This window comes from Labrus mixtus, chromosome 5 (assembly GCF_963584025.1).
Source record: "Labrus mixtus chromosome 5, fLabMix1.1, whole genome shotgun sequence".
Lineage (NCBI taxonomy): Eukaryota > Metazoa > Chordata > Actinopteri > Labriformes > Labridae > Labrus > Labrus mixtus.
The window spans coordinates 5,632,439-5,656,757 of NC_083616.1; the positions used below are offsets into that span (position 1 = coordinate 5,632,439).

At 39.1% G+C, this 24,319-nt stretch overlaps 1 protein-coding gene and 3 non-coding genes across 4 annotated transcripts in view; 2 read left to right on the forward strand and 2 right to left on the reverse strand.

Annotated features, from left to right (window-relative positions):
- Positions 1–24,319, forward strand: part of cacna1ba (calcium channel, voltage-dependent, N type, alpha 1B subunit, a) — a 151,377-nt gene that overhangs the window by 85,512 nt on the left and 41,546 nt on the right. The window contains exons 7-17 of the mRNA XM_061037453.1: positions 9,109–9,464; positions 12,791–12,874; positions 13,725–13,730; positions 14,609–14,815; positions 16,764–16,876; positions 17,071–17,183; positions 17,355–17,486; positions 20,224–20,296; positions 20,374–20,491; positions 20,637–20,704; positions 22,460–22,566. Of these exons, the coding sequence (XP_060893436.1) occupies positions 9,109–9,464; positions 12,791–12,874; positions 13,725–13,730; positions 14,609–14,815; positions 16,764–16,876; positions 17,071–17,183; positions 17,355–17,486; positions 20,224–20,296; positions 20,374–20,491; positions 20,637–20,704; positions 22,460–22,566 (1,377 nt within the window). The remainder of the gene's footprint in view (positions 1–9,108; positions 9,465–12,790; positions 12,875–13,724; positions 13,731–14,608; positions 14,816–16,763; positions 16,877–17,070; positions 17,184–17,354; positions 17,487–20,223; positions 20,297–20,373; positions 20,492–20,636; positions 20,705–22,459; positions 22,567–24,319) is intronic.
- On the reverse strand, positions 509–715 carry LOC132975025 (small nucleolar RNA U3). The gene has a single exon (XR_009673200.1). It is a non-coding gene; the product is annotated as a small nucleolar RNA U3 (small nucleolar RNA).
- On the forward strand, positions 1,336–1,542 carry LOC132975039 (small nucleolar RNA U3). Its single transcript, XR_009673213.1, has one exon. It is a non-coding gene; the product is annotated as a small nucleolar RNA U3 (small nucleolar RNA).
- LOC132975027 (small nucleolar RNA U3) lies at positions 2,166–2,372 on the reverse strand. The gene has a single exon (XR_009673202.1). It is a non-coding gene; the product is annotated as a small nucleolar RNA U3 (small nucleolar RNA).

The following is a 24,319-nucleotide window of genomic DNA, read 5'->3' on the forward strand; positions in this document are numbered from 1 at the left end:
TAATAGACTTAATCCACTCCTGAGATTCAATGAGATACTACTCCTTCAATCAAAAATAACTTTTAAGTCTGACCCACCCTTAAAACATTCAGATTTTGTGATGTATATGTCTTATTGTATTGGATTTCAAATGTACAAGAAATCAACACCGTTTTGTTTCTTTCAGTGTATCGAGGTCAAACTAAGAACATAAGTTATCAGTGATTGTAGATGAAGTGACTTTGTGAAGCTCAGGAGTTGCCCATCAGTTTTCGAGTGAATATTACATTTTAACTAATTAAAACATGAAGTTTGGTTTAACATGAAAATCCAACTGCAAACCTAAAAATGAAATCTCTGTGACTTCAAAGGTCATGAAGTGATCACAAATTTCTACTTTGAAGTTTACAAGGATCAAGAAAAACATGAAATGTTTTGGATCTTTTATCAACAACATCAAAACCACAATGATTACACAACAAACCAACAACAAACTAATGTTCAAGTTTAATTTGACCAGTTTACAGAGTCCACTCAGATCATGTTTCCTCCATGAGAGAGTCTTTGAGAAACTCTGAACAATCTTCAACAGTGGAGAAGAAACAAAATCTTCCCACCAGTTTCCTGCTCTGAAGAAAACATCTGAACTCTTCATCGTGGACAGCGAGACCAAACTCTTTAGAAACACATTTCTCAAGTCAACAACTAAAGAAATGATCCCTGAAAGTATAGTCTTGGTTTGTTCTGGATGTTTCTCAGAGTCTTATGTCTGGAGACGAGAACTTTTACTGATGGTCGACTCCTGACACTCACTAAGACACTCCTCCTACAATCAGTGACAAACTCACATTAACTTTTAAAAGTACATTTGTTGTTCACATTAGAAGTGTCTTTTTGGAGCTCATTATCTGTTATTGCAACGTTTTCCTGCAAATTAAAAACCCAATACAATAATGATTTACAGCAACAAACAACATTTATTGAAGGATATAAAGGTAAGACTTTGAAGTTATTTTGTTGCTTTATTTTCTCTGGCCACTGAAGAGAGATGGTACTTTAAATATTTTAAAGTGCTCAGGAGCTGAGAGAATGAATACTGTAAGTTTAGTCAGCAGTCTGGATATGTTCACCAGGTAATATACAGCACAGTGACTGCAGTAAATTAATTAAAAACTGACCTGATAAATCTGACAAATTGTAGAAATCTGAGAAATGATCTCAAGGTAAGAATCTTAATCAGTTGGAGATGATGCTAATTGGTTAGAGGAAGAGTGTCTTAGTGAGTGTCAGGAGTCGACCATCAGTAAAAGTTCTCGTCTCCAGACATAAGACTCTGAGAAACATCCAGAACAAACCAAGACTATACTTTCAGGGATCATTTCTTTAGTTGTTGACTTGAGAAATGTGTTTCTAAAGAGTTTGGTCTCGCTGTCCACGATGAAGAGTTCAGATGTTTTCTTCAGAGCAGGAAACTGGTGGGAAGATTTTGTTTCTTCTCCACTGTTGAAGATTGTTCAGAGTTTCTGAAAGACTCTCTGATGGAGGGAGCATGATCTCAGTGGATTATTAACCTTGTTGATGATCAAAAATCTTGTATCTGAATAGTTTACCGCTAGTGGGAGTTAAACATATTCCTCTTATGCAAATTGACCTACTCCAAGAAAACAAACCAGCACAAGAAAGAGAGACTTCTTAATCAACTCTAGAGATTCACTAAGATTCTCCTCCTTCAATCAAAATAACTTTTAAGTTTGACCCACCCTTAAAAAAATATTTTTTGTGTTGTATATGTCTTATTGTATTGGGTTCCAAATTTACAGGAATTCAACACCGTTTTGTTTCTTTCAGTGTACCGAGGTCAATCTAAGAACATAAGTTATCAGTGATTGTAGAAGAAGTGACTTTGTGAAGCTCAGGAGTTGCCCATCAGTGTTCGGGTAAATATTCAATTTTATCTCACTTAAACATTAAGTTTGGTTAAATGTAAAATTACTACTGCAAACCTAAAAATAAAATCTCTGTCGCTGCAAAGATCAGCACGTGATCACATTTCTACTTTGAAGCTCACAAGGATCCACAAAAACATAAAGTATTAGAACTTTTCCAAACAATCTCAAAAAGACTATGATTACTGAACTAACTAACAAGAAACTAATATGCAAGTGTAATTTCACCAGTTTACAGAGTCCACTCAGATCATGTTTCCTCCATCAGAGAGTCTTTGAGAAACTCTGAACAATCTTCAACAGTGGAGAAGAAACAAAATCTTCCCACCAGTTTCCTGCTCTGAAGAAAACATCTGAACTCTTCATCATGGACAGTGAGATCTAACTCTTTAGAAACACATTTCTCAAGTCAACAACTAAAGAAATGATCCCTGAAAGTATAGTCTTGGGTTGTTCTGGATGTTTCTCAGAGTCTTATGTCTGGAGACGAGAACTTTTACTGATGGTCGACTCCTGACACTCACTAAGACACTCCTCCTACAATCACCTCATCGTCAGACACAGATTTGTTCAAATATATAATCCGACACTGACGTCTTTCATGAAAAGTGTTCTGATGTGTAACAGCAGAGGTTTAATTTCTCCGGGCATTGAAGAGAGATGGCACTTTTTTGGGCCATTTTGCCTTTATTAGCTGTAGAGAGCAGGACACGTTTGAATCAGAGAGTGGGGGGATGACATGTAGCTAAGGGCTGAGGTAACAAAGTCTCTCTCCTGACACATTTTGGAATGCAAATTAAACATTTTCGAATCAATCAATGTATCACTGAAAAAAATGACTACCCCTTGAGTCATTATGGACAAAAATGTCCACTTCCAAAAAACTGTTATAAAATAGTACAGATTCATTTTTCTCTTAAAAAACTTCAGCCCTGCTCAAAACTACCAAACGTTCAATTATTTTGAGGATTTTAACCCTTTAAATGCCAGTTTGATTACTTGATGTCACTGTTGCAACACAACACAAAAAATGAGTTATTTTCCATATAACAAATGTTGGATGGCTGGGGGATTTAAAAAAAATCAGTCTTGGATATGTCAAAGATTAGCCAAAATATTGACTTTGATACATTGTTAGTTTCTGAGTAGCATCCGATTTAAAATGTACTACCCTCTTGAGTCACTTGAGGAGAAAAATGTCCCATTAAAACCATATGTTTTAATCTCATAGCCATTACAAAATATAATCATGCATTTTGTAATGTTAGGGTTTCATTTTTTCATTTCATTCCTCGGTTAACATTTTTATGTGTTTTTAGTCTGAAGCACTAGCTAGCTTGGTTAGCAGTGTTATTTGAAAAATTAATTTCTTTACATACAGAAAGTCACGAGCAATGAACAATATAGTCATAATCAAACCGTTGTAAGGTGCTAAGGTGCTCCTTCACTCTCCTCTTATTTAATGCTCAGATGATTAATTTGAGACAGAAACTTCTGTTCTCTCTGTTCCAGCTGGATGCTCTGCTCTCGCTGATAAGGCAGCGTTTTTTAACTGCTTCTGCTGGGAATTCTGTTTCTTCTTCTTCTCTCTCTCTCTCTTTGAAATCAAGGTGAGAGACATGACCGTCCCTCAAAGACTTAAAGTAATTTGTGCAGAAACTTTATTTTGCTGGATGGAATAATGAGTTTCAACTTTTTCTGGTTTCCTTAATTCTGACAGCAATTAGTGTGGAGCCGCCGGGAGACGAGTTTGATGACTGGACTGAACAGAATGCAAAGTCAGCTCAGTAGGGCCGTTAATGTGTTTGTGTCAGTGTCATCAAAGTTTTACTTCAGTTTTATTCATGTCAGCTTGTAAATTAATTTACTTATCACAAGCTGGAACAAGTAAACACTTTGATATGGCTTCTAGCTTTATTGTAAAATCAGGTTTATTTTTAATTACAAACTGATTTATTTTTTAATTACAAAGATAAACAGGGGTTCAGTTATTGATCACGATTATTTTCTCTACTGTGTTTATGACTTGAGCACAGGTGAAAAAAGTCATGTTATGCCACTCTTTTAGCTGTACAATCCTTTTTATTTTCCTTTATTACCAAACTAAGCAAACTTATACATGACTACAAACATTCCAAGTCATTACAGTTCTGTTAAAACATGCAAATGCTGGTATAACGGTTTCAATAAAACATAAAGAGAGATTTGTAGCTCATTAATTATTAATGATTAATCGATAATTGAATGTGTTCAATTATCAGTTAAGAAAAATGACTGAAATTTGCAACCTTACCTGGATATATTACCATGTAAGAATTCAGTCACTGCCATAGGGGTAGTAGTGTACTTCAGCCTCTCTTTGCCAAATGTAGTTTACAACAACAGACTAGGCAACGGAAACAATATTTGGTAAAGTTCTACTGCAGCACAATCTATAACCTCCACTATTCAGAGGAGGAGGATACGAGCAGCAAACAAGAAGGGTGTGTATGAGACACCAACCAGATTCTTATATATTGTTGCTTTAAGCCTCCTGGTGTTAGACATTGCAGACAAGGCAAAACAGGAGTAAATATCTCACCTTGAACTGGCAATGTAAAAGGGGCTAATAATTAATCATGGTTTCCCCTTCGGGCATAAATGTTGCTATTTTATCAGAGATGATAACTTGACCTGAGGAATGATCGGTTATTTAAAGTTACAACTGTTGTTTACGACTCCCTGCTCCACTAGAGATGTGGGTGAGAGAGTGACGAGTCCCCAATGTTGAACAAACTCCTTTTACCAGGTTTTTTACCAGCTATTTATGTCCAATAAATCAACATCTTGGGTCCACTACTTGCACAAAAAGACTCTCGCTCTGTGGGAAACACTTTTGTTAACAAGTTAATCTGGCAGCAAATACATTTGGCAGCAAATACATTTGGCAGCATGGCCAGAGATTGTATAGTTTTGTTAATTTAGTGTTTTTAACCCCTCTCTCCTCTAAAGCTCAACATTGTCATCCAAATGTTTTCACTTCTGGCTCCAATAAACCAGACACAAGACCTCTAATACAGACGTATAGAAGCGTGATGTCATGGTGGCTATCTGCAGTTTCTTTATAACGTATGGTTTTCACAAATATATGAAAACAACATTTTCCTTTACGTCTCTTCTCTCTACATATTGTTACAGGCCGATACAAAGACTTGACAAAAGCATTAGAAGGCAGGTAGCCTTTAGCCGCCTCCTCTGTTGTTATCTTGTCCTCTCCGTTTCCTGCTTTCTGCTCAGAGGTTGTCAGATGGTTTTACGGTTACTATGGAGGTGGAAGGTCACTGTTGCTGTCTGGCAGGGGCATGCGGAGGGCATGTCATTGTTTAAAGGCCACGATCTGAGCTTCAGAGCAGGCAGGAGAGCAGATACATGCAGGGTTGAGAGGCTGCAGATCCCCAGGGGGAAGTCGGGGCCATTCACTCAGCTTTCATCCCATCAGCGTGGGTAGACGGGGATGAGGTGTGATCAAAGTTGAACTCCTGACCATCTATTCTGAAACTTCCTCTCACTCATCTCCAGTTTGTCTGACTCATCCTTTTACCATAACAGACATCTATTGTGTCTCATATTTGTCAGATTTAAACCGAATGGGATAGTAGTTTCCTGTTTTTTGGATTATTTAATAAGGAAATGTGTTGTATTATTCATAGACATGTAAGAGATGACACATTTTTTATTTGAATTCAAGTCTTTCACCTTAACTTAAGCCTTGTTTTTTTTTATTAATTGGGCCTAGGTGACTGATAGGTACAGATAGTTTTGGAATTTCTCTGATAGTTTGCTCTAGCAGGCGGCTCTAAAATAGAAGTACCTGCAACTGAAATGTTTTACAACTGGTTTTAAATCATGCGTTGAGCTCAAAGCATGATCTCTCTCCTGAACAGACACATATTTTCCTTTTCTTAATGTTCAAATGTGATGATTTTTTTTTGATCCTGTGCAAAGTCAGAGAAATGAAAGATCTTCATCATGAAGGAGCACAGGTTGATTTTGAGAGTGTATTATATTTTTAAGGGGACCTAGTGGTGTTGTAGTCAAGACCAGACAAACTGAGACCAAGACATACCCGAGACCAGAGTGCTCAGAGACCGAGACAAGACCAAGACCATAAATATCACAGAAAAATGTTTCAACTTGTGTGCAGCAGGCGTGTCACTCACTAAGACTGTAACACCGGGAAGGATGCAGCCGTAGCCGGGAGATGAAAATCAAACTACAAACAAATTGAAGTTATTTGTTTGTTTTTAGAAAGGGGCATTTCCTTCTTATCACAATAATGACATGGAAAAATAGACCATCAGAGGTGGTCTTGACCGGTCCTGATTTAAAATCTGGAGTTCGTCCAGTCCAAGACTGACAAAAGACAGATTAAAATGCTTGCGAATCCAAGATGACAGGGGACATTTAAAAAGTGGTCTCAAGAGCGGTTGTGAGACCAAGACTGATTTCGAGGACTACAACACTAATACCTAGATCGTCATATTTTGAAGTGTAAATCAGCTGATCAAGCTGTTGTATTTGAAGAGATGTTAGTATTGTGGGTATGCATTTTGCAGGGATTTGTTTCATGATGAAACTGTATCTCCGGCAGAGTGCACAAAAGTTGCTTTTAGAGGACAATTTCTGAACCTTTTACAGCTAATTTCAATTGGTCCTACATGTTTTTGTTGGAGAAAATTGTGTGCACTGAGTGTGTACGGAACCTTGTAATTACCTCATTTGTTGTGGCTTTGACTCCGTGCAATGTTTATGTTTGTGCTCAGGCTGGCATATGTAACAGTGTGTGTATGTGTGTGTGAGAGACCGTGTGAAAGATGTTACAACAGTCGGAAATCCTCTCTGCCACAGCCTCTCCATGTATACAAACACAGTGTACACTCAGAGCCAACACTCTCCTCACACATTACAGAGAGAAACTCTAAAGGCACCCAATTCAATTCAGATACACTGAAAGGAACAATTACAAACACACACACACACACACACACACACACACACATACACACACACACACCCTCAGGAAGGCAGGCAGACAGCCACTGCAATGCAGAGCAGAGCTTCCTCCTCCGCTGTGTGGGAGACACACCAATCGGTGGGGGTGGACTTGAGATCCCTCGCTCGGTTATTTCAACAGTCTTCTTCTTCTTCTTCTTCTACTTCTTCTTCTTCTTCTCTGCCTTTATTTGTCTCTTGCTCTGTCTCTCTACGCCTCTTTTTCTCCTTTTATTTTCTTATTCTACCTCCTCCTCTCTGCCTCCTCTCTCACACATCTCCTCTCTCTGCTCGTTTCAGTTGAAAGCTTCCTTATTTGCATGACATAACCCAAAGCTATACAGTGACATTAACGATTAACACAGCTTACACAAATTAATAACACAACAACAATAATTTGATATTACCCGTTTAAATGTAAATGTAAATAACGTTTAATACGCTCATGATAAATACCTGATTCAATTAGTCCTTCATTTGATTAATCCAGTTTTCCAGTATGAATGTAAATAAGCATCAATGACATGATGGGGAATGAATGTCCATTCAGTTTATGGACACATCTTGTCAGTGAGCACAGACGGACATGTTTGTCCTCTCTCCTGTTTATTCTGTCAGCTGGCCTCAGTTGCTGAGTCACCTCACAGACAGGATGTGGCTTTAAGGAGAGATTAATAAGGGACTGAGTCTCCTGTGCAGCCGCAGGTTTATAAAGCAACGCACTCCTGCGCTGTTATCACGCAGCCTAGTTTGAATGTCATTACTAATTTAGGACGGAGTTTTTACGCTCTGCTAACTATTTAAAGTGTTGCACCAGCTGAGATAGTTCCAACGAAACAACTTAAATCTTACACCTAGCTCCTAGTCAGTGTAAAGTCCTCTGTAAAATTTGGTTGTCATGGTGATGGGTTTTGTAAGGTGAGATAACTTGGAGGATGAGGAGGAGCAGAGGGTTTTACCGGCTGTTTGGTATCAGCAGTGTGTTCTCTGTGATAGATGACATCCCTCAGAAATGTAATAATAATAATTTGTGCTCCTGCTTTTGTTAATAATACAACAATAGAGTTAAATCACCTCATGTTTTAGATGAAGATTTCACCCACTTGATGTCTCTGTTGTTATTTAACACTAGCTGTAGATTCAGGGTGAAGGCTTTAGTTATCACTTCATCAAAATGCTTAGTCATGTTTTCTAAATCTAAAACATTTCTGTTTGTGCATTAACATCAGTTAAGAGACATTATTTGAAGCCGTAACTTTGTTCAGAGACGATGAGATACAAGAGGCAGCAACATGAGGATGTAAAATTGTATAAATTAAGAAAAATATTTTCCCTGATTGGTCAATTCAAATAAAGTCATTTCTCCAGCAATATCGGTTAGTTTGGAAGTTATGATCTACTAAGATGTACCCTACATCTCCATGGTAACCATGCAATTGCACAACGTTGTTTACAGTCAACAGAGTTTCTCTTTCAGGTGTCTGTAAACTACCAGGGGGTCCGACTAGTCTTACTTTCTTTTTGTTTTATAATATGCAGACTTTAGTTCATGTGCCTGGATTATCTTTTTTCATGAAACTAAGGCAGATGTAGATTAGACTTAGATGTATGTAAAGGTTTACATACTGCAATATGTCACTTGGTAAAAATAATATATGTATATATTATATATAAAACTACTGTCATTTTGGAGTACATTTGACTTTTGATTTTCTAGAACCTTCCTGTTTGTATATTCACTTTTTAGTTGCAAAAAACTTTCACTGCAAGCTTTTAACAATCATAAAAAAAAATGTTTTTTTAATGTCAGATGTTTATCATGTCATTTGTTGTGACGGATTCTAGCTTGTTGTCAAAGCATGATTTGTTAGCATCCTGCTGCTGATGGTTCACATAAATCCACATTGTGACAGGACACTCACTCACTCGCTCCTACCTGCTGGAGGCCGGCCTGCTGCACACACGTCAACGGGAAAGTGCTCCAGGGTCTGTGTGTAGGCCTGTCAGATCCAATGAACATTTCTGTGTGTGTCTGTGTTTGTCTGTGTGTGTGTGTGTGTGTGTGTGTGTGTGTGTGTGTGTGTGTGTGTGTGTGTGTGTGTGTGTGTGTGTGTGTGTGTGTGTGTGTCTGTCTGTGTGTGTGTTTCTTCAGGGAGTTTGCCAAGGAGAGAGAGCGGGTGGAGAAGAGGCAGGAGTTCCTGAAGCTCCGCAGACAGCAGCAGATAGAGAGAGAGTTGACTGGGTACCTGGAGTGGATCTGCAAAGCAGGTCGGGCACACACACACACACAGACACACACACACACACACACACACACACACACACACACACACACACACACACACACACATATAAAAAATGCAGTTGGTTTTAACACGAGTAGCTCTGACTACTTTGAACTCAGGTGTTTTTGTGTTGCAGAGGAGGTGATGCTGGCTGAGGAAGACAAGAACGCAGAGGAGAAATCTCTGGATGGAGCGTGGTACAAAAGGAAACAACACAACTCTGGTGAGGACTACCAGCTTCACAAACTACACTGAAAGTAGAAAATAACCTGTCAGGTTCTGAAACGTATCTTTTCACAGCACTTTAACACAAGACCAAAGAAAACTGGTGTCAGGAATGTTATATACACTGTTAGAGGAACATGGGGGGCTGCATTAGGTTTCCCACAGATCCTTAAAAAAAAGTCTTAAATTATTCAAACTGAAGGTCATTAATGTATTGAAAGATCTTATTTACATGTAGGGGTTTACATGTCTGAATACTTCCTGTCTAGGTAGCGTTATATTTTTTAAAGTTATTTTTCAGTGGATTTGTTCGTTAACATGACAATTCCCAGCAGTTATGTCAGTGTATAATGTACCAATTCACAAACTACTAATGGAAAAGTGAGGGTGAAGAAGCGGGAGAAATGAAATGAAAGTTCAAGGAAAGGTTGGCTTCAAAATGAGAAATTACAGAAAATAGTTGGCAGAGGGAAAATAACAATTATGAGGCAACTTGCAAGAAATGCAAAACAGCTTTCAAATTGGGACAATGAGAAGCAAAGCTGGTGAATCCCACATGAAATCCTAAAAGCACCAACACTTTGCACTTTAAAAATGGTGTTAATCTTTCTTCGTTTGAGTATAGAAAGTTTTAAATTAGATTTGAACCACCCTGAAAATATGCATCATTTGTTGGCAAACAGCCAGCGGAGGGAGTTCTGATCAGAAAAAAAAGACAATTTGTGTTTGTTTGAAAGTCAATCATTATCATCAAGGGGTTCTAAGTTATAGTTTTTCTATCTAAGGTCAAAGGCCTACTGTAGAAAATGTATTTTTTCAAAATAAAGATCCAGTTACGTTTCATGTCTTCTGTCATGTTCTGCCAAATACCTGCAAACACAACTTTGGTAAGACAGAGAAAAGACATCTCTGATCTCAGTGGGACTAACCTGGATAAATAAAGGTTAAATCTAAAAAAGTATCTGTTGGATAATAATAGCTGCAGGTAAGAAATCCCACAACATATCCTGACCCCCAACAAGGCTTTATTATGTAAGCATGAGGGGTAGAATTTGGAGATTGAATTAGCAGATTTTACGGGTTTAATGGATAAAGTAATACAGAGCCACAGAACCCTGTGATTTTAGTACACACCTTTGTTGTGTGAAACAAAAACATTTCCTCAGCATTGTAGTCTAACGTAAAGTAACACGTGTGATGTTGTTTGTGCAAAGAGCCCAACTTCTCCTCTCCTGTTTTTTAACTTGATTATTTCCCTCTTTATCTCTTTTTGTTTGTGTGCTTCTAGGTTTTTTTATTTTGTTCAACTATTTTTGTTTACAATTTGTGTTTACATATTTGCAACAATATGAGAGCGAGGATGAGAATGAGAAAAAGTTGAATCATTTTGGAAATACTCGGTGCACCAGCTTGTCTTAAAATACCAGGAATGAAACTAAAATGCAGTGATAGCCTGTACATAAAGAAAGCTTTGAGTTGTGATCTCAGACTTACTAAATGATTACAAATGATTTCCCCTCAATCAAAGATGTGACGGATAGATGCTCTGTTAGGGTGCATCATAAATCATCACATGAATCCTTTGTTTATAGCAGCTGGAGATTTTAACTTCCTTCCCACTCTGAGTTTATGTGTGTGTGTGTGTGTGTGTGTGTGTGTGTGTGTGTGTGTGTGTGTGTGTGTGTGTGTGTGTGTGTGTGTGTGTGTGCTCGCCCTCTTACACACATCCTCTCCTTATCGAGGCTGCACCGCCTCTCCTCCTCAGCTTCACCGAGGGGAACAGTCACAGTGATTATGGGTGCGGGGTTGGAGGGTAATGAGATTAAAGTGAAGAACAGAGAGCGAGGCTCACCAGAGAGTTCAGAGGCATCATGGGAGTACGAGGGTCCTTCACACATTTTAACTGCTCTTCTCTTCTTTTCTCTCTAGTTTTTAAGACTCCTTGATTTTTTTTTAGTCAGCGGCAGAAGTGGACAGCTTAAAGTCCACTGTGGAGACATTTCTAGAGATTTAACAAAGCTGTAGTTCATTATAGGAAAAAGGTTTTTGACAGCACAGACAGACTGTATACCTGACACTCTGTTTTATAGCTTCTTAATATTGTATTCAGGTTGAGCCCCCTAATGATGACAGTTTTCTCTTTATCTATCCATTATTGTCTTGAAACGCTGGCTTTTCTATAAACTGTGAGCAGTAAAACTGTCTGTCACAGAATCCTGAAACATTTTCACATATCATATTTTGTTAGTGTTGAGACCAAAACCAAAAAGAAAAAGAGAAAATGTATAAAAAAACTGAGAAGCCAGAAGCGATGATGTCACGGCCGGCTCAAAGCCAGCGACAGATGAGCGGAGGAGACGAGGAGTTAAAATAGGTTTCATTTATAGACACATAAGAAATGAAGTCATTTTAAGAAAAAGGAGCATTGGGGGCCAGCCTCTCCCACAATGAGGAAGTGAGAGAACACCAGGCCCAGGTGCTCCCACTGGCACCTGAAACACACAGAAGCAACCAGCAGGGTCATCACATTACCAGAACACACATTCTCTGTTCATGTTTGAATTAGTTTCAGTCTTATATATTGAAATAAAAGCCTATATCCAGTTTTAAAAATCACTTTATACTATATCGGATGAAAAAAGTAGATGTGCTCGTTTTTATTAGTCCTTTGATTTATTATCCGATTATTTTCTTAGAATTTATTTGGATGTTTTTATCTCACAAGACTGTTGTGTTTTTTTCAAATGGTTTTATTCATCTAAAGTATTTGAGATCATTTTCAGTTCAATCCAAATGTACGGAGTTTAAACAGTGACTAACTGAGTTAAAGGTGGATGGATAATGAACAAGGTGAACAGGTCAGATATATGAAGGTGATCGCTACAGCTTCCTGTAAAAGTCATAGATGAGTTGATGTGTTGCAGCAGGATCAAAGCAGAACATCTGAGAGTTTGTGAATTAAGACTGAAACATGGCAGACAGATCAAGAGTTAAATGATTGGGAAGTGCAAATAGCCTAGCGATCATGTCACACACCCCATGTACGGAGGCTGTAGTCCTCGTTGTGACGGCTGTGGGTTCGAATCCCACCTCGTTCCTTTGCTGCATGTCATTCCTCACTCTCTCCTCCCAGCATTTCCTGTCTCTCGTCAGCTCTCCTGTCCAATAAACGAAAAAAGGCCCAAAAAGTAACTGACAAAAAAAAGTTAAATGATTGTCCAAGTCAACCTTCAACAAAAGCAGTACAAATCTAATGTCACTCTGATGAGCTGCTTTATGAAGTGTGTGATTTATTCTCTCTCTCTCTACATTCTGTATTTGCAGTGTTGAAACGGACCAAGAAGAGTAAGAACGACCTCATCAATGCAGAGGAAGGAGAGGACCACTTCACTGACATCTCATCTGTTGGTGAGGACCATGAAACATGAGACTGAAACACTGACATATCACTGTTAAGTCTGTATGCCTGTTGAAACTAAACAGCTGCTGGTGTATGCATTATTCAGTTAGCCAATGGTAAATGAAACAAAATGAGTATATTCAACTTTTATAGATTTTTTGTTGATGAAACAACATTAGCACCTAGGACTTTACACCATTGCCTGTTCAAACGGCCGCTATTATCCTCAAAGTGAAGTTAATAATGCAGCCCAAATCTTGTACTGCTGTGTTCAGGGTTCATAATTAACACCTGCCAAGTGCCAAATGAGGGTAGCATTTCTGGTTGGCGAGTCAATTACTATCCGTCACATTGCGAGTTTTAAGTGCATCCGTTGCAGCTGCAGCTCCTGTGTCCTGCTCCTCTGCTGTCTGTATATCGGAGCGTCACCGAGCCACCATGTGCACCTGTTTACTTTTATTGCAACAGAATGCTGTCCGTGACCCGTACGGACAGAGTCTTTATGTTTGTGAACGCACATAATCTGGTCAAACGGTCGGTTCAAAAAGGTTCTAACTCCAAAACAAAAAGGTCTATCTCTGTAGTCAATCTGAGCCTGTCAGGAACAAAAACAACTTTTAATGGACGTACTTTGGAGGATGCATGTAACATGTAACCAATTCACTTTCCGGCTGTGAAATCCCATTTTGTCTACCTGCACTGTTGTTAATTTACTGCTCTGTGTGCCTTTGAATTTTGCTGCTGATACTATTTTAGTCATTTAGAACCCAAGTGACAATAGGGCCTTTGTCTAAATATCACAGGTATCACATACATATCAATCATTCACTGTCTTTTATGTCTTTCCTGTCCTTTAAGGCGAAGGTGAGACTCTGTGTAAATGCTTCCTGCTTGTAAACAAACACTGAAGCCTTTATTACCTATGGATCTATTTCCTTGTTTCTGCTCTTTGATAGGATGCAAAAGTATATCTTTAAAACAAAGTGTGTTGGCACAGGGTTCTTAGATGTGTTCCTTTAATGTTGTAAATATGAAGTTTGAAGAGGCAAATATAACATTTTGCTCAGATAAAATAAAGATTTAAAAAATATCAGGAACATATATGATTCATTAACCTTGCTCTGCATCACCAAACACACTTTTAGTGTTTAGAACCATTAAAAAACACTTGATAATAACAAATCAACAGGCATATAAAAAGAAACACAGTGCAGGTTAGTTTGGGTCACCAGGTGCTACAGGATGAGTCAGGAGTCTGGATTAAAATAGATCAGGAAATGATGAGGCCCCCTGGTCTTCCTGAGCTTGTAATGAAACCCTAATAGATCCATTTTTCTTCTTCTCCTTTGTGTCCACTTCCACTTGACATTTGAGCTTAATTTAAAGTTACAGAAGGTTTAATTTAGTTCAGACTAAATGAAGAAGACCTTGGCTCTGTGTCTGAAACAGCCAAGGTCGTCACTGAGGGTACATTACACAGCGTTAGTACATTTGTCTTTGAGGTATTCCCACAGTTTTTACTGAGCATATGAACTTCTACTCTAAAAGAAACCCTGGATTATACTGATGAGTAAAAACTTTAAACTGACACATCTCTGCATCTCCTCATTTGCCACTTAGCTCAGGTTAAAAGTACGTACTGTACACTCAAACACACTCTGGGTCTGTTAGGATGACCTCACTTTTTTAGACCTGGTAACTTTATCGCCGTTTTGTGTGTTTTGTCCCAACTGCCCCCCCAGGGTCTCCGTTCACCCGGGCCAGCTTGAAGAGCCAAAAAGAGAACTCGTCCTACTTCAGGAGGAAAGAGAAGAGAATCCGCTTCACCATCCGCCGGCTGGTCAAGTCTCAGAGTTTCTACTGGACCGTTCTGTGTCTGGTTGGCCTGAACACGCTGTGTGTGGCCATCGTACACTACGACCAGCCAGATTGGCTCACATATGCACTATGTGAGTACCAGCAGTTGTAGTGTTGTTATAATATCGCTAAGCTGCTATTGTTTCACTATTCATTTAGTTTTATTCTATTTGACCAGTTGCACATACACCAACAAATTACTGAAAATATAATAGAGTATGATAATGAAGACCTGAATAAGGAGACACCTCTCTGCTTTGCTTTTATGGACTGTATAAAAGATGGACGTAGGCTCAGTGACATAACCCATTGGTTTCTGAACAATGGCAGTCCCCATATTTTTATCTCCACCTGACTTTGGATGAACTAGAAACAAGTGAAGAGGTGGAGCTGAGGCGGGCCGTAGCAAATGTCAATCACCTCAGCCACGCCCCTTATTCTGCATATTAATGCATACCTCTTAATATTATCAAAATGGATTTGTTTAAAAAAAGTTGACCCCCTTCAGTTTTTATCGATAAAGAAAGGAGCTATTGAGACAAAAAACATTTTTGCACCATGCTGTAAACATGTTTATTTCTGCTGTGACATTTTGACTTGGGACCTTAAAGGGATTTCTTGGTTTATGGAGCCAACCCCAAATGGAAACTTGAGGAACTGCACTTTTTTGTTTCTTTTTTTCAACACTTGAGGTTGCCCCTTGATCATTTCTTCCCTGTCGCCACTCGTCAAATTGCAGCCCCTAAAGCTCAATGAGCATTTTCACCACTATTTTAAAGAGACACCAGTATATCCAGGTTTTAGGACTCATTAATGCATCACCCTATAAACACCAACTTTAGGTATTCAGGTCTTAATATATCAATAGAGTAGCAACACTCAGTGTTTTTACTACTGCAATGATTTAACTTCATGAAGAATTAGGTTCTTCTTCATTAGGATCAAAGATCAATAACATAGTCTTGCTCAATTAAAAAAGGAGAGTTCTACTACTAAAGCAGTAAAATGTCTGGTATGGCCTTTGGTGACTAATGTTAACAATCTTTAAAAAAAAAAAGAAAGATAGCTGGTCCACTGTCATTGGCATCTCTTTATAATTCGTGAAGCACTTTGTGACTTTGTTCATAACTCTAGAATTGCCACTGGATGTGATATTGACGAGCACAGCCCTGTTCCAAAACTTAATCTGAGAGCGCCCTAGTCAGTGCAGCACCAAAAAACAGCTTCTGGTTCTCTTGTGCTCAGGAGGCCGAGCACTGAAAACACTGTACTGTATTGGTTCTGTTTAGTAAATAGGTGCTTCCAACGCAAACCCCCCCCCCCCCCTCAAACTTAGTGGACACAGGCCCTCAGTGTGTTAGTTTGATGTTGATTTGTGTAAGAACAAGTAAGTCTCTTGTAAACTAATTAAACCAAATACAGCAACAGGCCTTTTACAAACTGATAAACAAGCTCACCAGAAACACAGCTCTGTTAGCTACATAAACCATGCACTTGCTTTTACGTTATGCAAACAATAATAATCTACTTCATATTGTGATGGTTGCTTCCTGTTTCAGTGTGCACAGGTAATATTCTCTGGGCTCCGCAAAGTGAAAAAGTAAGAAAGCCCTGTTGGCATTAAGTCTGGTATTACTATGCTTAGCATAGTGGACGTCGCTGACTTTAAGTTTAAGTAACTCATACTGATGTCTTTTTGCACCTGCTTTATTTCTGACTGGGTTTGTTCTTCCTGTCAATGTTCTGCTCTCTGATGTCCTGCTGTACGTCTACACAGGGACTCACGTGCAAACATGGATCACACGAGTACCATTGTACATTTCACAGACACATAAAAGAGCAAACACACAGCTCACACGATGCATCATGGGAGAATACAGCAGTTATTTCCTCAAACAATAGACTCTTTCTGTGTCTTATTTGCCGAGGGCACAGCTGAACAGGCAGCAGCTCAGCTCTATTGAATTGTAGAAACCAGCGGAGAGGGTATTTCTGACCCGGGGGCATTGATCTGTGTGTTTTCTTATTGTCCCCTTACAGACCTGGCCGAGTTTGTATTCCTCGGCCTGTTCCTGGCAGAGATGTCCATGAAAATGTACGGCCTTGGCCCCCAGAACTACTTCCACTCCTCCTTTAACTGCTTCGACTTTGGGGTGAGCCGACCCGAGTTGAATCAGTCTGCAGAGGTTTTTTACAGAGCAGCAGCATGTGAAGAGTTCATTCAATGAGTCAGGGCTGATGCTTTTGAAAAAAAGATTACCGATGTGATGTCTTTGGATAGATGTACAGATTGTATATTAGGAATTAGTAAATGCAATCTGCAGCATGAACCCTTCTGTGTCCTCAGGTGATTATTGGCAGTATTTTTGAGGTGATCTGGGCTGCTATTAAACCCGGCGCTTCATTTGGGATCAGCGTCCTGCGGGCTCTGAGGCTGCTCAGGATCTTCAAAGTCACCAAGTGAGTCAGCAGGAATGTTCAGCCTGTGACACAGCTTATGTTATCATATTTCTGAATTTTCATATGCACATGTGTGTGTGTTTGTGTGTGTGTGTGTGTGTGTGTGTGTGTGTGTGTGTGTGTGTGTGTGTGTGTGTGTGTGTGTGTGTGTGTGTGTGTGTGTGTGTGAAGGTACTGGAACTCTCTGAGGAACCTGGTGGTATCTCTGCTCAACTCCATGAAGTCCATCATCAGCCTGCTGTTCCTCCTCTTCCTCTTCATCGTGGTCTTCGCTCTTCTGGGCATGCAGCTGTTCGGTGGCCAGTGAGTTGTTTGTTTTTTCCGCTCCTGCTGGCAACAAGTTAAAACACAAATTATTTGAGTGACAAATCACTTTGGTAATGCTGGAAAACAGGCTCAGTCCTGCCAAAGGTTTTGTGGATAAAGAAACCTTTTCTTCCAGAGAAAGTTCAGTTTCCCCAACAGAGTGCCAAACACAGTGCTACTGGAGGCTGATGATTCAGCAGTAAAAGTCAGCCCACAGTTTCTCTATAGGAGGCATGAAGTCTTTGAAGGATTCTTATAAACCTGAATACATTGATTTCATTAATATTTAAAGAATAGAGAATATATTAATGTCATATTAACCTTCTGAGGGATCACTCACGCCCACACATACAGCCCCACTGCTGACTCAAAACATCTCAGTGTTGCCATGAAATATCCAAAAACCAGTACGTCTTCACACTTTGATTAGTTACTTATTGTCATTATTCTTATTCTTAAAGGTCAATAATAGAAAAACACTTATTCTTATAATAATAATAATAATAATAATACTTAAAATGCAAACCAGAGTTACAAGGTGCAGCACAGGCAGACATTAAAATACCAGGGAGTAAAACCGGACCATGCAGACTAAGACAGTTTTAGTGAAGAGTTAGAACAACATAAATACATCAATAAAATAAAGTACATAAAATAAAAAATCAGCACAGCAGTCAAGAGAAGGCTCTAGGTAGGATAAAGCAAAGTGTTCAGTAATGCCTTAAAAGAGCTGATCTGAGATCCTCTGAGAGGAGAGAAAATGGTCTGCCCTTATAAATAACTCTAAGACGATCAAAACAACACCGCACAGCTTCCAACACCTGCGTACTAAAAGAGAGACTTGTGTTCAAAAACACTCCAAGCTCTTTTGCCTCTTCTTTAACACGGATCAATACAGACCCAACCCGGACAAAAAAAGCCACTGATTTCATGTCTTGAGTTGGAAGGAGTGATTATAATGATTGTGGTCTCTGAGGCACTCAGACTTAGAAAGTGTTTGTGGAAGTCAGAGGGTGAACTCTTGTTATGTTGTTTTATTTTCTTCATGAATACAGCAAGTCATTTCTTTAAAAAAATTAAAACAAGAACCACGAGGAGCTTATGTGAAGTGCTTTAGGCTTTTATAAACAGGGTGACACTAGCTGTGCACACCATCTTCCCCAAGGCTTGTAGAAACTGTTAGCCAAATGTTTCATTTGGTGACAAGAATAAAAAAAAGTGAAAATGAAAAATATATTTTATTAAATGTAAATCATCAGTTTGTTTGACAAGAATCTCTCTTTATAACTCTTTAAAGTGAACAGTCTAAAGCATGTGGTGCAAAGTGTATAAGGGCGTGTCCGACCTGCCTTTGCATGTTAGGCAGCACACAGTCTGGGCGTTAAATGTTGGATTAAGTCCCTTGATTATAAGTGGATGTTTGTTTTTGGAGTGACCTGAATCAAACCAATCAGGGTGTCAGCTCTCATTGCCTTTAAAGAGGCAGCTGCACCTGCCTGAAGGTGTGCCACCTGTGCGCCTGACCACACCTCGTTTTAAGACAAACATGCCCTAGGGCGCTCACATTGGCACATGTTCATTTGTTATAGGGCGCTGTGCATAAAAAGGACAGCCGTGTCTGGTGGTAAATAAGAATGACACTCGGGCTGTGCACCAAAACACTTTGCATGATGTCAACAAACCTTTGAGCTCAGGCTGGACAGTTTCAGAGGATATAAAGGACTAGAAACCGTCTACCTTGCAATGTTTTTGGTCCCAACAGATTATTATTTGCTATCTGTTATTTCATTGTAAAGAAAGTGCATTACTTTCCTATTAACCTGTCTTATGAAATTGCTGTACACAATTTTTTTTTTTCAAAGTACAGATAAACAGCCAAAAGAAAATCTACTTCATTGACATGTAAAGAAAAACAATAGCAGCCTTTGCAATAAAAAACCTAATAGTTGGAATGAACTTAAGTCCCACATTGGACAGGCCCCTGAGTGGGACATATGGTAAATGGTAAATGGACTTGAGCTTGTAAAGCGATTTTCTATTCTTCTGACTACTCAAGGCGCTTTCACACCGCAGGTCACACCTACACATTTACACACTGATGGAAGAGGTTGTTATTTAAAGTGACCATCAGTATTAACTAATCCCATTCATACACATGCATACGAAGCAGTGGGAGCAATTCAGGGTTAAATGTCCTGTACAGGGACACATCGGACATGTTGCTGCAGGAGCTGGGGATCAAACTCCCAACTTTTGGGTTACATCAACCTCTACAAGCTAGTTTGGTTTAAGAGTAGAGAAAACTCCCCTTCATTAATTAAAAATAACAAAATATATACTGTATATATCACCTCCTACTATAATGCAGTTTTGCATTTCTTCTTTCTGCAGTCGTCTTTTAATGAGATCTAGACTAAAGAGAAAAAAGCTCGCAGACAAAGTCTGCTGGCGTTTCGGCCTCCTCTGTCTGAATCCCTCACATTGTGGGGAGATGTAATTAGGTCCCAGTAGACGGACAGAGATACCAAATGTCAGCATTAGCACGACTCGTCCATTTGAGGAGAATACCCGCCATAAGGTCAAACGCACGAGGCACTCAGACGAATTGGGCTTATATGTGTTGAAATGAGTCCAGCAGCCTAATGAAGAAGACGATAAGCCGCAGCAGGTAAAGAAAGACTGAATGTGACTGTGTTTGAAGCTTGATTATGTTCTGTTTGTTTCCTCCCTGCAGGTTTAATTTTGAAGACGAAACGCCGACAACCAACTTTGACACCTTCCCTGCGGCGATTCTCACCGTCTTCCAGGTAAAAGGTCAACCCCATCAAGCTTTGTTTTCCCTGCTCTTCTTGTTCAGCTGAACTGGACTCTGTGTCTCCTGCAGATCCTGACTGGGGAGGACTGGAACGCAGTCATGTACCACGGGATCGAATCGCAGGGGGGCGTCCGTGGGGGGATGTTCTCCTCCATTTATTTCATTGTTCTTACTCTCTTTGGAAACTGTATCCTTCCCCGTTTGATCCTCATTGATTCACCTCTGTGTCTGTCAGGCAGACTTTGATTTGAAGAACAGCTGCGATTGTTAACATCGATTCTGTGCTCATCAATCATTTGATCTTTTTTTTTCCTGAGACCACAAATAACCAGACACACTCCTCAACGTGTTCTTGGCCATTGCTGTCGATAACCTGGCTAATGCCCAGGAGCTCACTAAGGTACAGTGTTTCTTTACAGTCTGAGGTACGCTGGTTTTATAACGCTTTAAAGGAGGCAATAAAAGCAGCGGCACCATATACCCCAACAGAATCCATCGATAAAGGTCCTTAACCTTAAATCAAATCCCCCGTGTTTTTTTATACCTCCTTTCTTAACAAGACAGTAAATATTTGTAGGATGTGAGGATCCTTTGGTTTACAGGTTTCATAACACGGCCTATGTATGAAGAGGGGGGGTTTGGAGTGTAACTGATATAAGACCAGATCAGTAAAAAAGTCATCGTAATGATCGGGAAGGAACATTTCCAGCTGTTAATAGCTCACCATATAATGTTCAGTTTGAAGTCTAAGAGCGTTAAAGTCAATAAATTAAGGGACACACTGAAGGGAGTAAATGAAAACAACAGGTCAACACTAAAAATAGATGTTTCAAACAGGGATGGTTCTCTCAGTCATTTGTAAAAATAAGAGAAATAAGACTTTGTGTGAGGACATAAATGAAGAAATCTGAAGGACTGGAGAACCAATAATAGTTGATGAGTTAGTTTGTATTCCCTAAACTCCTCTGGTTGCTCTGATCTGGGGCCTGTACTAAGAAGCAGATTTTGGGTTGTTGAGGTAACTTCAGGGTTAACTCTGGGTTTCCAGGACTTTGATGGTCGTTCACTTCTAACCGGGGTAGATCACCATGGTAACTTATACACCTTCCCTGCTCCAGAGCAGGTTACGATCAGCTGCACAGCTTCTTAAAGAGACAGATTCTAGTTTCACATTTCAATATTTATCTTTACAAACATTATATTAGCTAAATGTCACATTAAGAATTGCACTGCTTCCTTTCAGACCCATTCTGTACCTCGCAACATAATTGCTGCTGTATATAAAGCTCTGCCTACCGGCCAATCAGATCTCTTTATCTGTGTGTACTGATGGTGAGAGAGGAGGAGGGAGAGAGACCGACAAACACAATGAAAGACATGAATGTGTTTTTAGTTCTCATCCTACAACAGAGACGAATCAAAGCACAGAAGCCTTCCACTTTTTGTACATCTAAGAAAATGTTTAAACGTACTTTAGTTATGTTTCCATATTTATTTTTACAAGCCCCATACTGCTCTGCATGTCGGGCTTGCAGCTAAAATAATAGGTCCTAAACTACCAGACACACCACATAATGAGAAAATAATTCATTTAAGAGAAGAAACAGGGGCTGTTATGTCCCTATCTGCTGTGCACTAATGATGATTAAGCGATATTATAAACCCTCATTTGGGATTTATCTTCCTGCATGTGTCACTGCAGCTGTGTTGATTTGAGCTGGATTACGTGTTTAACTTCTTCATATCATAGTTTGCTCTGAGTTTGGGAAATATAACGAGCTGCTGACAGCAGACATGTTCATGTTCATAATTCTTCTCATGATGCAAACTCTGCTCATTTTGTGTGGATGTGCTCATACATCTGGGTTTACAGATAGGATTGATAACCAGCTTTGTGTGACCGTTCACCGTCTCCTTTAGGAGGGTTAGTAAAGCCACATAACTAAACGATACCCCCCGGTATGTGGAGCTTGCTTCATAGTACAGGCCTCTGCAATGAGTTCTATACTAATGTTGCTGTGATTATGGATGAAAAAGTACATTCTGGATTTGTTAGATAAAGGTCACACTAAAGCAGCTTAAAGGTCGCAGCCTTTAACAGGCGCATGTACTGTGTGTGTATATCTGTATGTATGTTATTGCACACACTGTCCAGGATGAAGAGGAGCAGGAGGAGGCCATCAATAAGAAGCTTGCCATGCAAAAGGCCAAGGAGGTAAAGGAGGTCAGCCCCATGTCGGTGGCTAACATTTCCATCACAGCGTAAGTCCACTTCTTTGATCTTCTGTTCGTCTCGCTCTGCGCACACACACATGCACGCGCACACTCCAAGAAGACACACAGTGAACTCAATCAGTCAATAAACTCGTCTCTGCAGAATTTTACTATTCAATCTTCTCCTTTCCAACGAGTCAAAAGAGCTCTTTGTGGAAGAATCATATTCAGAAAGTCAATGCAGATATAAAGGAGGGATGGAACACATCCTGACCTACGTTTTCTTACCCGCATGTAATTCCCCACTCTCTCTCTCGCTCTCTCTCTCTCTCTCTTTCTGATTCCTCACTCTATCCACTGTCATCTCTAATAAAGGCAAAAAAGAGTCCAAAAATAAATCTAAAAGAAGAAATTTTATGAGCACATTTTATGCTCATAAATTAGTCTGTATCAGAAAATATATATTTTCAAGTTAGTTGATGAAAAGTATATAAGGTATAATGTAAAGTTATGACAAGTAATACATTTATTTATTTAAAAATACATAAAAATACAAAATTAAAGAAGATTTTCATGATTATGTGACTGAAATAAATGATGTATTAGAAATATAGAGAAATAAATCTCTTAATAAATGAACACATGAATGTGACAATAAATGAAAAAGCTAAATACTCTAAATATTTTGTATACAGTTACTCATATGTTTATTTTCTCACTCTTTTGATGGATTTATTATCTTTTTAATTAATCCCCATGATCCTCATTCTCCAGTGCCAAGATTTGGTCTCTGCCTGAAGTACAAAGTAACTCGTGCCAAAAACAACAGAGAAATAAAACTGATAAGAGGAAAGGATTCAAAACAGACACACACAGAACAATTCAATATAATTAGATTTAAAAAGAGGAGCATTTCATAGCTGAGGGTATTAATGTATAAACATAGTTATTCATCCCTTATTTATTGCTTTAAATAATAATAATAATACTTTGTTTGTGGAGCACTTTTCAAGACGGGTGAACAATGTGCTTAACAGAAGTAATTTAAAAAAAGACGATCACAATAAGAGATACATAAACAGCAAAAATTCAGTCATACAGGTGAAACAAAAGACAAATGAAAGTAAAAACATTAAACCAGAGGCAAGTCTTTAAAAACAAGTTTTAAGGCTTTAAAAGCAGAAACAGAGTCAGCTGAACAGATGGAAAGTGGAAGACTGTTCCAGAGCCGAGGTGCCCTGACTGAAAAGGTCCGATCACCCTTTGACCTCTACCTTGACTCAGGTACTATGAGCAGGCATAAGGCAGCCGATCTCAGAGGTCTGCTTGGGCAGTAGGGAGTTAAATACCCAGTGAAATATTCGGGTGCAAGGCCATGTAGGGCTTTGTAAGCTGTCAGTCAAATTTCTAAAAGAGATTGGCATCAAGTGCAGTGAAGCTAAAACAGGGTTGGTGTGAGAGGTGCGATTTGTTCTTGTGAGGAGTCTGGCTGCAGAGTTCTGTCCAGTCTAAATACTGGAACACAAATATTAACAACCTTATCTGAGTCGTTTTGCAATAAAATATTATGACTGTTTGTGGTTAAAAAATGAGACGATGAACACGTCTTGTTTAAAGAATGATATGACATTTCAGAGTCGATGTCCAATTTAAAGATTAAGTTTATCCTAACTCACTCAGTTTGATCTTCTGTCTAAAAAATGAACATGTGAGAAATATGACAGACGTTTCCTATGTGATCACCACACACAGAACTTCTTTTAAGTGATGTGATAGATATTAAAAGCTCTGTTGATAAGCC